General features: G+C 61.4%; 1 protein-coding gene across 2 annotated transcripts; it reads right to left on the minus strand.

Annotated features, from left to right (window-relative positions):
- Nucleotides 1–43: 43 nt before the first annotated feature.
- SNPH (syntaphilin) lies at nucleotides 44–12,967 on the minus strand. 2 transcript variants are annotated; one of them, XM_017833207.1, is made up of 6 exons: nucleotides 12,917–12,967; nucleotides 12,721–12,778; nucleotides 6,117–6,193; nucleotides 5,173–5,274; nucleotides 3,365–3,514; nucleotides 44–2,511 (listed from the first exon to the last, which is right to left on the minus strand). In XM_017833207.1, the coding sequence occupies exons 3-6, from the start codon at nucleotides 6,158–6,160 to the stop codon at nucleotides 1,374–1,376; spliced, it is 1,434 nt and encodes a 477-aa protein (XP_017688696.1). In that variant the 5' UTR covers nucleotides 6,161–6,193; nucleotides 12,721–12,778; nucleotides 12,917–12,967; the 3' UTR covers nucleotides 44–1,373. The 2 variants fall into 2 exon arrangements, with proteins under 2 accessions (XP_017688696.1, XP_017688695.1); XM_017833206.1 differs by having other exon boundaries at nucleotides 5,173–5,373.
- Nucleotides 12,968–13,052: the final 85 nt, after the last annotated feature.

Raw genomic sequence — 13,052 nt, forward strand, 5'->3', positions numbered from 1 at the left:
TACAGCTTTTTCAGTTCTGTATTTAAAAAATATATTATATAGATTTGTCTTTCAAATATAATCGTTACATTTATTTCTTGGCAAAGCTTTGGATAGTCTAACAGACGTGTACACAGATCCACAAATACATTGCACGAGAGGCGAATATCCCAGCTCCGCTTACATCTGCCCCGGCTGCCTGGACACTGCTGCTCCCCAGATCTTTTCCCCGGCACCTGGTGCTGGGCTGGTGGAAGAGCTGCTGCCCCCCACTGCCCCCCAGCACAGGCAGAGCCGGCGGATGGGGGATGCAGGGAAGCGTGGGGCACGCGGGATGTGGCTCGTGCCCCTGCAGGGACCGCTGGGTGCCGGTGTGTGGAGCATCACCAGCTCCCAGGGCACCTGGCCAGTGGCACCCATGGGTGGGGGAGTGGGCTTGGGTTGGGGTGGGGGGAAACACTGTTAGTTCAAGTCACGAAGAAACCACAGACATTCGTGGGGTGGGAGCGCGGCGCGCACGGGGGGAGCCCGAAGTCCCGCGCCCCAACAGCCCCGCTGAGCAATCCTCGCTGTCTTTGCGTCTCGACAACAAAAAAAAAGGCATTTTTCTGGAGGCCACCAGCAAAGCGGGGATTTGGGTGGGCCAGGGGGGCAAAGGGCTTGGCTCTGCCTGCACGGCACTGCCCGCACCCCGGCAAAGGCATCCGAGCTCCAGCACATGGTGGGATAACCGGCATCACCGCTGCCAAAACTGCGAGAGGCCCCCGACCCGCTGTCTGGCGGCCAGAGTCCCAACACCCGGGCTTCAGTCTGTACCCAAAAAAAAAGTGAATATAGTGCAAAGCAAAGGGAGGGAGAGCCCACGGCTTCCTCAGGGCACTCCATGTGTGAGCAGCAGCACAGTTCCATCCTGGTGTGGGGAGGCATCTCCCAGGGAATGGGCAGCTGGATCAAACCGCTCCGGAGCTGGTTCCTGTTTCCGGGCAGGATCCCCCCATCCCGCTGCCCACAGACAGACTCTGCACCTGGAACAAGGGACCACTGCACCCCCAGCACTCCCCGCTGCCAGAAGCTGCTTGCCATCACCCACCCGTGGCAGGGCTGACCCTCGGGACAACCTGGGGACAACCAAAAAGCAAGTGTGATGGAGGGAGAGCCCACCTGGTGGGTGCAGCCCCCCGCAGCCAGAGGTACGGGCAGGGATGTCCGTCAGCAGGGGGTGATGCTTAGTGCCCCTCTTCCAACAACAGTCCTCCAGGACAGAGGAGCTGGAAGGGGCAGCACACCCCGACACACCCACAGACCCCTCCACCCCGTCCCACCCGCCAGTGCCACACCAGGGTTTTACAATCAGCAGTCGGGTCCGTGGGGGCGGGTGGGGGGCCTCGGGGGGGTCAGGGCTGGGCGCTGCCCCCGGGGCCAGGGCTGGCGACGGGGCGACAGCCCATCCTGCGGATGGAGTGGAGGGCGACGGTGCAGCAGCCCCGCAGCAGGGAGCTGATGTTGTAGATGGGCTGGCCCTGCCGCCGCTGCGAGCGGCACAGCCAGGCCACCGTGGGCACCGCCGGCACCACCACTGCCAGCAGATCCACGATGAAGTGGCGGCTCCAGTAGCTCTTGGAAGGGTTGTTCTCGCAGCCGGTCGCCTCCGTCAGCTCCTCCTCCGCCACGCAGGCGATGGCCACCGAGGGGCTGGCGCTGGGGGGCTGCCGCACCGCCGGGTTGCAGGGGGCACTTCCCTCAGCACCGGTACCCGCCGTCGTGGCATCGGGCTCGGCCACCAGCATGTCCGTGGCCCCAGTGGGGTTGGCAAGCTCAGGGACGGGCATCGTGTCTTCCATTTCGGAGACCCAGGCGGAGGTGGGGCTGCCCAAGCTGCAAGCCTGGGACTTCATCACCTTCTCCAGGATGGTGTCCAGGTCGGGCTGGCAGGGCACAAAGTCTGTCTGGATGGCCCGTTCCTGCATGCAGCTGGCCTGCACCCCTGCCTCCACGCTGCCCCGCAGTCCCAGCACCTTCTCGTAGGTGTTGTTGGGGGGCAGGCGGGTGCCAGGCTCACCCCCCACCTCCAGCGTGTCCGTGTGGCCCGGAACCTCCTCCATCCCCACGAAGCCACTGTCGGCCCCCTCGTCCAGCGAGATGGTCTGTGAGCCCCCCACGTTGCGGTCCCCGGCCCCCTGGTCGCTCAGCTTGGTGTAGGTGGAGCTGCGGGTGAGGGATCGGGCTGGGGACCCCCCGGCTGACTCGCCGGCCCCCTCCTCCTTCAGTGCCCCGTTCTGCGCCACCTCCATGCTGTGCAGCAGCGTCTCCAGCTTCTTGTTCTGGATGTTGATGTCCACAAAATACTTCTGGAGGCCCTTGTCCTTCTCCAGCAGGTTGTTCTTCACTGTGTCGATGACCTGCTTCAGCTGCTTTATCTCCTTGCGGGCCTCCTTCAGCGCCAGCTGGGCCTCCACGCGGTGGCACTCCTCCTCGATCCAGTCCTCCTGCATCCGTGACAGCTGCGTCTTCAGGTCCTCGATCTCAGCGTCCCTGCGGAGATGGGAGGGCACCGCCACGGCGCTGAGGGGGCTGCGGGGACAGCCCTGCCCTCGTGTGCCCAGCACTGAGTTGGAACCAGATCACCCAGTAACACTCGTGACTGGATCCAGCGGCTCGAGGACCCTTGGGAGCAATGCTCAGGACCCCAGGGGGTGACACTCAGGGACCCCAAGGAGGGATGCTCAGGGAACCTCAGGAGCAATGTTCAGGGACCCCTAAGAGTGATGCTCAGGGACCCTTGGGAGTGATGCTGAGGGACTCCTAAGAGTGATGCTCAGGGACCCTCAGGAGCGATACTCTGGGACTGTCAGGATTGATGCTCAGGGACTCTTGGGATTGATGCTCAGGGATCCCCTGGGAGTGATGCTCAAGGATCCCTGGAAGTGACACTCAGCCTTCTCCTGGAGGGGCTGCAGCACCCAGGGCTCCCGAGGGCTGCGTGGGGGTGGGCAGGTGCCCTGGGCAGGCGTGTGGCAGCTGGCATTCCAATGAGGACATGCCTAAGCCCGAGAGGAGCAGATGGGGATTAGCCACCCTCTGACGCTGAAATTCAGCAAAAGCACGGCAGGGACTTAACCGGGGCGAGGGGAGAGCGCAGCCACCACAGGTGGGACGTGGGGCTCTGTGGCCCCCTAATCTGCAGCTCTGGGTTGGATGGGCAGCAGTGCCAGACCCCTGCAATGCCACAGTAGAGCTGTGACCTCGGTACCTGGGCACGAGCCTGAAGACAAGATGCCGTGCTGGGAACTGAGACCCCCAAAAGGACCAGTCCCAGACAGGAGCTGCCACAGCAGGTGGTGATGGCTGGTGCCAGGGAGTCAGTGCCTGCTGCTCCCGTGCTCACCTGTCCTGCAGCCGCTCCTGTGTGTCCTTCAGGCGAGCCTTCAGGTGCCGGATGCAGACCTCCTTCTGCTGCAGGGGGGTCAGGTACTGCTCCGGCGTCGGCGGCTTTATCCCATGGTTGTCACTGCAGAGGTTGTACTTGGACGAGCGCCTGCAGGGACATGGATGTCACCCACTGCCAGTGCCAGGGTCAGCACAGGCTCGGCCCAGGGGTACCAACCTGCTCCCGGGGTGCAGCCCCATAGCACATCCCAAAGGAGCTCTGAGAGCAGAAGGGGCAGGATGAGTGCCCGAGGGTGCTGTGCTGCTGGCAGGAGGGGCAGGATGCATGTTTCAGGTGCTATGCCACTGGCAGGAGGGGCAAGGTGGGTGTCTCAGGTGCTGTTTGCTGGCAGGAGGGGCAGGGTGGGTGTCTCAGGTGCTGTGTTGCTGGCAGGAGGGTAGGTGCAGCTCCTAGACCCACTAATGCTACTGGCAGGCACTGAGCCTTCTGTGGAGCTGGGATTTTGCTAGGGAATGAGCAGAGCTGGGAGCAGGTGGGCACCGAGGTCTCTGTGTGCCTGTAGTGAGCTTTCCAGGAACAACTGATGTGGATGGAGACCCCAGGGTGGGATCAGCCCCATCAGGAATGGAGGCAGAGGATGGGGAATGGAAGGGTTTGGTAAGGAGTAGGTCTGGAGATGGCAGCTGTCCTGCCTCTGGAGAACAAGCAAGGGCATCCAGCATTTGCTCCAGGCTGGGCCAGCGGCACATCTGGACCCTCCTTGTGCCACCCCTGGCACTGGGGTGGAGGAATTGACATCTCTGGCCCAAAGCCTAGGGCAGTGTAGAGACCTGGGGCTGGTCAGGGAGGCTGGTTTTGCACATTTAGGGGTATATGGTGGGCTGGGAGGCACATGGAGAGCTGGGAGCAGAATGAGCGGCTCCCGCATGGCAGTGGGGGAACCGAATTCCCCGTGCATGGCAGCAGGGTGGTGGGAATTCCCTGTGCATGGCAGGGGGCCATCCCAAAGCCCCCATGCATGGTGGCCAGCAGCCCAGCAGCCTTCGGCCAGGGACAGAAGCATCATGTTAGAAGCATCCAGGCAGGACTGTAGCCTTGGACTGCCCCATGGCCACTGCCCCCAGCTGCAGCACTCATGGGCCCTGATCACCATGTCACCCGCGGGCCCTTCAGACCCTCCCAGACTGACTCCACCTCTGGGAGCTGGAAGGTGACTGGGGACACGCAGGAGTTGGGCCTCACTCCCTGGAGCAGTGCACCATGGGCTGCTGTGCCTGAGGGGCTGGGGCTGGGGCTTGTCCCACAGATTGGTGCCAGCTGTTTGTGCCCCAAACACACCAGCAGCTCCCTGCTAAGAAGCCGGGGTGCCATCAGCTCTTGCCAAACCTTTGCCAGGCAACACAAGGGGATGGAAGCGAAGTTCTTGCTCTCGTGCCTTTGGTCTGGAAGGATCCAGGTGCTCCTTGGAGTGCGGGAGCAGCAGGAGGGAGCGTGCAGCGTGCAAGCCACAGCCACAGCAGGACGGAGGGAAGGGGACGGGGGTCCCTGAGTGGCAGGCAGGGGGACAGGGAGGGACACAACACAACAGCAGCAGTGGAGAGGTTTGGAGGAGGATAGTGAGGGTCTTTGGAGACACACCAGCAGCTCTGCCAGCTCCAGCTCCCCCAGCCACCACGTGCACAGCCTCACTCCACTGGGCCCTGCACTCCTGTCCCCGCCGGGCACCGGCACCGGCAGCATGGGGGGCTGCTCCCCCTGCCCGGGGGCACCCGGCAGCCACCCTGGGGCCACGGGTGATGGGTTACCTTGGGGTGGGGCTGCTGTCGCTGCCCTTGCAGGAGCCAGAATTGCTGCTGCTGCTCAGCGAGGAGGTGCCGTAGGTGTCCCTCCCGGGGGGCGAGGGGCGCCTGGAGGCAGGGAGAAGAGGCTGTGTCTCAGGCCGAGTGGCTGAGGGCGCTGAAGACTTAAAGAAGGAGGCAAAGCCACTCCGTCCATAAACCCCGCGACTGCCAACCACCACACCGAGAACACACAAGACAAAAGGACAAAACAAACAGCAGGGATCAAAATGGCACGGACATGGCGACGGGCACAAAGGCAGGGCTGGGGGGGATGCCCACCCGTTCCCCCCTCCCTGGCGTGGCAGCCCCTGGATGCTGGCACAGCATCCTTGCACCCTGAGGACCTTGGGAGCCCCTGGGACCCCCCGGGAGCCCCTGGAGAGTCCCCTGGGAGCGTGGTCCCGGCAGAGCTCGGGCCACGTCTGCCAGAGCATCACCTCCACATGGGCAGCTCTGCCTCTTCTCCCTGCCCATTCTGGGCCTCGACCTCCATAACAGCAGTCCAGGTCATGGAGACACTGGAAAGGAACAAACGCTTTTTTCCTCCCTTTTTTGCCTCTATCACTCAGCTCGAGGAGAGACTTTCCAAGGGCTAACACACCTCCCAGTTTCACTGCCCCAACCCCAGTGCTCTCCACCACTCACTGCCTGCCTTCGCCCAGATGGACGGTGGGGTCGATCCTGGCCGTGGCACAGACGGACAGAGGGACGGGGAGTGCAGCGCTCAGGGGGCCACATGCACGGACAGGGAAGTGCTGTGCAGTGGGCAGCGCCATGCAACCCCCCGAAAGCTGGGCTGGGGGTTCGTGCTGCGAAGTGGCAGCTGGTGGTGGAGGCGTGGGGATCATCCCCTCCCGGCTGCAGGCGCTGGTGCCCGGTCCTGGAGCCAGAGGTTGCAGCATATTCACCTTCGTGATCCAGTGGACGAGCGTCTGCTCCCCGGCATGGACATGGCCGCGGTGCCACGGGTCCTGGGCACGGGGAACTGCGGGTGAAGGCAACAGAGAGAGGAGGTGAAGGCAGGAACGTGGCCCCGGGGAGGCAGAAACCCTGCAAAATGAGAGGTGAGCCCTGGCACCAGGGTATCACTGTAGGCCCGAGGGCCACCAGTCCCAAGGCAGACATGGACAGCATCCCCTGCACATCTGGGCTGTGCTTCCTGCCTGCCTCCCATAGACTGGGAATGCTGGGATGCAGCATGCCTTGGGCCCATCGGGATGCTGTGGGCACAGGGCGAGGGTGTTCTTAATTTAGAACAGCAGAGCAGGTGCCTGCCCATGGTCTGGAGCTCCTTTCCCACCAGGCTCCAGACACGGGACAAGATTCCCGCTGCCCCCAGGTGCCCATCCATGCCAGAAGGAGAGTATGCCTCAGAGACACAGGGTGCCTGCAGCGGTGGCATTACTCAGGGCAGAGATGGGACAAGGGCTCTGACACCCGTCCCTGGACCTCCCTGGGCAGGCAGCTCTCCCCGCAGTGGGATGGGCGCCTGCTTTGCCATAATTAAGTCCAAATCACGCATTCAGCAGTGAAATCAGGTGAGGGAGAACAGATCCCTGCGTGATGAGGCAGCAGCAGCTAATCCCTCGGGAACCACAGAGCCTGCTTTCCTGTAAATAAATAGGCCAGATCCAGAGGCTTGCAGCACCTCGGGCACACGCAGGATGTCAGGGAGTGAGGGAAGCATCCGCTCAGCACCCGCATCCTGCCAAACATCCCACGGCACCGCTGGGATCCCCACTGTGCTCACAGTCTGCCAGAGAAGGACGGGATGGGGGCACTGTGTGCTCCTCCCTCCCCCCATCCCCAAGCCCATTCACAATGCCAGCATTTATCCCAGATTTTGGCAGAGCAACGCGAGCGATGGGACCAGCCAGCACATAATCGATGGGTGACAGGAAACACCCGGTGCTGCTGGCCCTGCTCCAGGGGAGTGCGAGGAGTAGGACAAGAGGGGAGGCAGGAGAGGAGGGGGGACATAGCCAGCTCACCCCAGGGCAGCCTTTTGCATTTGCCACCCCAGGCTATTTTTTTCCAGGCTGCCTCAAAGCCCACCCTGCCCAGCCCAGGCCTCTCCTTTGCCCAGGATTCGCTGTTCCCCAATCTCCAAACCAGGGCACTGAAGAGCCCAAAGTGCTGGGGATGTGCAGCCATAGGGTACCCCCAGCCCTAGCCAGGGTGGGGGCAGCACCCCCGGGACACTGCAAGAAGGAGCTGGAGGTACTGGTGCTCCGACCTGGGATGGATTTGCCAGGAGATGACCTGGGCAGGGGGAGGCAGTGCTCTGTCCTGCTGGATCACTGCTCCTGAGTGGCTGCAAGCTCTGCTACTGCAGCAGCGTGAATCAGCATCCATGGAGAGCCAAGCGTGGCCAGCAGGAGCATCCTCCAGGATTCTCCGGCATCCTCCAGCAGCGCCATGCAGGGCTGCGGCACAGCCTGCACTCCAACAGCTCTTGAGCAGGGATTTAGGGAGATCTGTGGCCACAGGGGTTGACTCCTTGCCCTCTCACAGCCCCAAGCCCTGTGTCCTGGGCCCTGCAGCCAGTGATATCCGTTATCAGCCCAGTGGTATTCCAGCATCAGCCCAGCAGTATCCCAGTATCAACCCAGCGTGCCCAGCATCAACCCAGTGTGCCCAGCATCAACCCAGTGGTATCCCAGCTGTACCCAGGTCTTTCCCCACCCACGGCAGAGTCACCCTCATGCCAAGCCACTCTGCACAGAGGTCCCTCTGCCCCCTCCTAACACGCAGCACCAGTAAGTCCCAGCACCACAGATGGCATGTGCGTGTCCAGCACTTGGGGCTCCTGAGAGCACCCTGTGCTGCACCCCAGGCACCCCCTGCCAGCATCCGCAGCCAGGAATGGCTCTGTGGGGAAGCCTGGATTTGACCTTATGTCTGAGGAGCTCATTTCGTTCTCTTCCTCCTCCCACTGCTGCAGACTTGCCTGGTGCCCACGCCGAGGCTCAGTGCCTCCCACAGCACCCAGGGTGTCTGGAATTCAACCACCGGTAATAAACTGTCACTGTCTTTATTCTCAAAGAATCAACGGGCCACTTCAGTCTCCCCAGAAGCCTCACCATGCCCAAGGGCTGCCCAGGACAGGCAGGGTGGGCAGACTCAGCACCAAAGCCAAACACACACCTTCCCGTGTGGTGCATGGATCCTAAAGGCTGAGGAAATTATTGATCTGCACACAGAATTACCCCCATCACATGGACCAGGATGAGCTGCTGCAGCACCAATGGAGCCTCACTAGGAAGGCAAGGAGAAACCCAAGATTAACTCTGGTCTAGTGGGTGGCATCCCTGTCCATGGAGGGGGGTAAGAATCACAGAATGGTATGGGTTGGAAGGGACCTCAAAGCTCATCTCATTCCAACACCCTGCCATGGGCAGGGACACCTTCCACTAGACCAGTTGCTCCAAGCCTCATCCAACCTGGCCTTGAACAATTCCAGGGATGGGGCAGCCACAGCTTCTCTGGGCAACCTGTGCCAGGGCCTCGCCACCCTCACAGGAAAGAGTTTCTTCTTAATATCCAATCTAATCCTGCCCTCTGTCAGTGTGAAGCCATTCCCCCTTGTCCTGTCACTCCAGACCCTTGTCCAAAGTCCCCCTCCAGCTCTCTTGGAGCCCCTTGAGGCACTGGAAGGCACTCCAAGGTCTCCCTGGAGCCTTTTCTTCTCCAGGCTGAACGACCCCAGCTCTCCCATCCTGTCTCCAGAGCAGAGGTGGTCAGGACAATTCCTGGAGCAAGATCAGGGGGCACTGGTTTGTCCCCATACTGGGGGGACCAGAACCAACACTTTCCTGGAGCCTCTAACAGCAAAAGTCCCTGTGAGTCTCCTGCCACATGTAGAACAGAAGGGGAGCACTTTTAGAAACAACAGCACAAACCAGGGCTTGTTCCATGCAGTGGAATTAGCCTGAGGAATTCCTGATAAATGAAAGCAATGAGCCTTAACAAGGAAACAACTGGAGCTACAGCACGAAAAGCAGATCCCCCACAGAGGGCTGGGATGCAGAACTGGCACAAGACCCACACACTGCCACTGTCCTGGCATGGGTGACCACAGGGCACATCTCCTGGTGGGTCCCACCAGCCACAGAGGGGACCTGGGGCTCTGCCCACCTACTGATCACACCATGACAGTGGTGCAAAGGGCAAAGGATGGCAGAGCAGTGAGAGCAGGGGTAGAGCACCCTGAGGCTCAGCCTCATGCCCCAGAGGAAGATTTTCCCAGGAAGAGCAGCTCAGCTCCTTTTTGGGATCACTGCCCCGCAGAGACGCCTCTTCACCTCCAATCCTGCCACTTCCCCACTCCATCATGGATCCACCACCTGTGCCAGTGATACACTGGGCTGGGCAGGTATTGCCCCTCCTAGGTGCTTCCCATTGGGAAACGGGGCCATGGAACCCTTGGAGAGACCCTCACTATCGGCTCAGTGAAGTGTCCGATGGTTCCTCAGCTTGTTCCTCTGAAGGTTTCATGGCCACAGGCTGATGAGCTTCCAAAGCTCAACTCCTGTGGGATTCAGAGGAATCCGGCTGCTGTGCTGGCCTGAGACACCCCAACAGCTCATCCCATCCCCACGGGGAACACGGGAGAAGGTGTGAGAGCCCGGGGCTCACCGCCAGTGCCAGCCCTCAGCACAGCGCTGCTGTGCCAGCAGTTGCCACATTTCCCCAGATTTCTCGCTCACTGCTTCCTTTGTCGAGGCTCCCATCACCCTGCCCGCTGCCGGATTCCCGTGTTTCCCTTGGCACATCCTGTGTGAGGAGCGTTTTGCAATGGTGGCACCGAGCCCAAGCGTCTGAGAGCAGCTTCACCCACTGCAGAGACCTGGGAGAGGAACCGTGGTGCCCCCTGGGAGATCTCCAGCCTCCCAGGATGAACAAGATTAAAAGCAGAGGGAATGCGGGGAGGGAAATCACAGCTTTGTTTTTCCACGGGGCAAAAAGGGCTCCACAGGAGCCTCCCTGCCTTCCTGACACTGCCTCTGTTTTTCTTCACACTAAAAATAAGCACAGTATTGGAGGTGGCCAACTACCAGCAGCTGATGCAGGGCAGAGCCCTGTGTCCCCAGACAGCAGCAATGCCAGGGGTGGCTTGCAATGGAAAAGGGACTGGGATACAGCCGGGCTGTGGTGGGAAGGAGAAGGATCCAGCATCCAGGGACGGCAGAAGTCCTGATGGAGGAGGGGGGTCAGCACTGGAGGCACCATCCGAGCAGCTGGGGGCAAACACTGGTGACCATGTCTGTGCTCCTACTCCTGCCATGGGGGATTTTTGGGATACAGGGGTTGCATTGCTCCTGCTCAGGAGATTCCAAGGATGTGGTGATACCTCCGTGGAGATGGCTCATCCCAAAGCAGGCAGAGCTTCATCTGGGTTCTGGGCAGAGGGAGATCATGGAATCACAGAACCATTTAGGTTGGAAAAGACCTTCAACATCATCAAATCCAACTGCTAACCCAGCACTGCCAAGGCCACTGCTAAATCCAGCTCAGGGCAGAGCTGAGTGCTCAGGGCGCAAGCAGGGACAAACCCCACGGGGTGTTTATGCAACACCACCAGAAAAATCAATGGTGCTAAAAGTGGTTGTATCCCATTCCAAAGTGCAGGAGCATCTCCTTTTATTCTCCTGTTTGTTATAAAACGCTGAGTTGCCACACGGAGATTACAGGAAAACAAAGACCATTTGGAAAGCTCGGGTTATGCAGTTCATCACTTTTCCAGCTGACCTGGCTGTACCTCCAAATGGGGAGGTGGCAATTCCCAGCCCTCACCAGCTAAAAACAAGGTGCCTGATCAGAGGGTGCAGTCTGGGCTCTCGCTGGGCCCACTGGAGTCAAGGGAAAATGGGAAAAGAGCTCCATGACATGCTGTAGCAGCATGACAGCAGGAGCAGGACACCCAGTGTGCAGACCCCATGTCTCACCCCGGGCTGGGAAGGTCAGCAGGATGGGATGGAGGTGACGTTGCACCGCACAGCCCATCCTGCACAGGTGCTCTGCCAGGAGCAGAGCTGAGGACTGGGAAGCAGAAGGAAGAGCCCACTCCTTCAGGATACAAAGGCAAAAACATGGAAGACAAATCCAGCTTCCAGTGCAACAGCTACTCCTCCCCTCTGTGCCTCGGCGCAGCGGAAGCAGGTCTCCCCTCACCACCATCCACCTTGAGAGAGGGCTGGGAATGACGGCGGTGCCGGGGGATTAGCCCTGGGTCTCCGCACCGCTGGAATGGCCTACTTTAACCACACACCACATCTCCTGCCTCAGCCCTCTGCAGCGCTGCCGAGGTGGGAGCAGGGGCACTGCCCCTCTGACCCCCACCCTGGGACCCCACAGCCCTGGACACCGGGATCTGCACCTTCTGGCACAAGGTCACAGCACGGTGTGTCCACTGCCCAGGGAGGGTGGGAACACCAGGATTTTATAAGCAGAACAGGCGCCCAGCAGCGGGTTCTGTGCGACAACCACAGCGCTGACCTTGCGGGGAGGAGAGAACAGAGCACCCGGCTCAGCCCACTCGGGTGTTTCCGTGTCCCTTTGGAGATGGAGCATGAAGCCATTAAGTAATAAAATGTCAACTGCACAGCAGCTCCAGCTCCTGCAATGCCCCACGGAGCCGGAGACACACTGGGATGCTGCACGAGCAGATATGGGGCTGGTGTTTGCAGGGACAGTCTGGTGCATAAGATGAGAGTCTGATCCCTATGACGTGGGACTGGTGTATGCAGGAGGGTCTGGTGCAGGAGAGGGGGGTTTGGGGTGTGCAGGGAGGGTCTGGTGCATGTGATGTGGGTCTGATCCATGTGACATGGGACTGGTGTAAGCAGGGAGGGTCTGGTGCATGAGATGCGGGCCTGGGGTCTGCAGGGAGGGTCTGGTGCTTGCAGGGAGGGTCTAATGCATGTGATGGGGTCTGATGCATGTGACAAGGGTCTGATGTGGGTCTGGTGCATGTGATGTGGGATCGGGGCATGCAGGGGAGGATCTGGTGCATGTGATGTGGGTCTGGGGTGTGTAGGGAGGGTCAGGTGCATGAGATGTGGGTCAGGTGCATGAGATGTGGGTCTGGTGAGCGTGATGTGTGGCTGATGCTGCTGTGTGGGTCCTAGTGCATCTAATGTGGGTCTGGGGTTGTGAAGCAGGACTGGTGGGTGTGGTGGGGGGTCCAAGTGGCTGCAGTGTGGGTCGGGGTATGCCACGGGGATCTAGTGCATGCCGTGGACTCCGGCGCACGCAATACGGTCCTGCCGTGTGTGCCGCGGGGGTCTGGCACACGCAATGCGGGTGCGCTGCGGGCCTAATCCGTGACCCGCCCGGAGAACCCTGTGCCCCGGGAAGCCCCCCATTCTGACCCCCCGCGATGCGGAGCGGCGCCGGCAGACCCGTGCTGCGCCCCCCGCCTCCCCTCTCCGAATCTGCAGCCAGAAAGGGATGAGTCACGGTGGCCCCGCACCGCGCCCCCCGCCCCGCACCGCGCCCCGCACCGCTCACCTGCGCGGGGCCCCGCAGACGTCGGGGGCGGCAGCGCCGGCGGAGGGGGCTCAGTGACCTGCCGGGGAAGGGAGAGAGCGGGCGGTGAGCGGCGGCGCGGTGCCCGGTGCGGTGCCCGGTGCGGTGCCCGGTGCGGTGCCTGGTGCGGTGCCCCGCGCCACCCCCCGCTGCCCGCACCCTCCCCCGCCTCCATCACCTGCGCCGGCCTTCATGGGTGCGGCGGGGCGGCCGGGAGCGCTGGAGGGATGAGGGATGGAGGGAGGGATGGAATGGGGAGGGAGGGAGGGATGAAGAAGGGAGGGAGGGATGAGCCGAGCAGCTGCGTAATTTGC

This window comes from Lepidothrix coronata, unplaced genomic scaffold (genome assembly GCF_001604755.1).
Source record: "Lepidothrix coronata isolate B3197 unplaced genomic scaffold, Lepidothrix_coronata-1.0 Scaffold212, whole genome shotgun sequence".
NCBI lineage: Eukaryota > Metazoa > Chordata > Aves > Passeriformes > Pipridae > Lepidothrix > Lepidothrix coronata.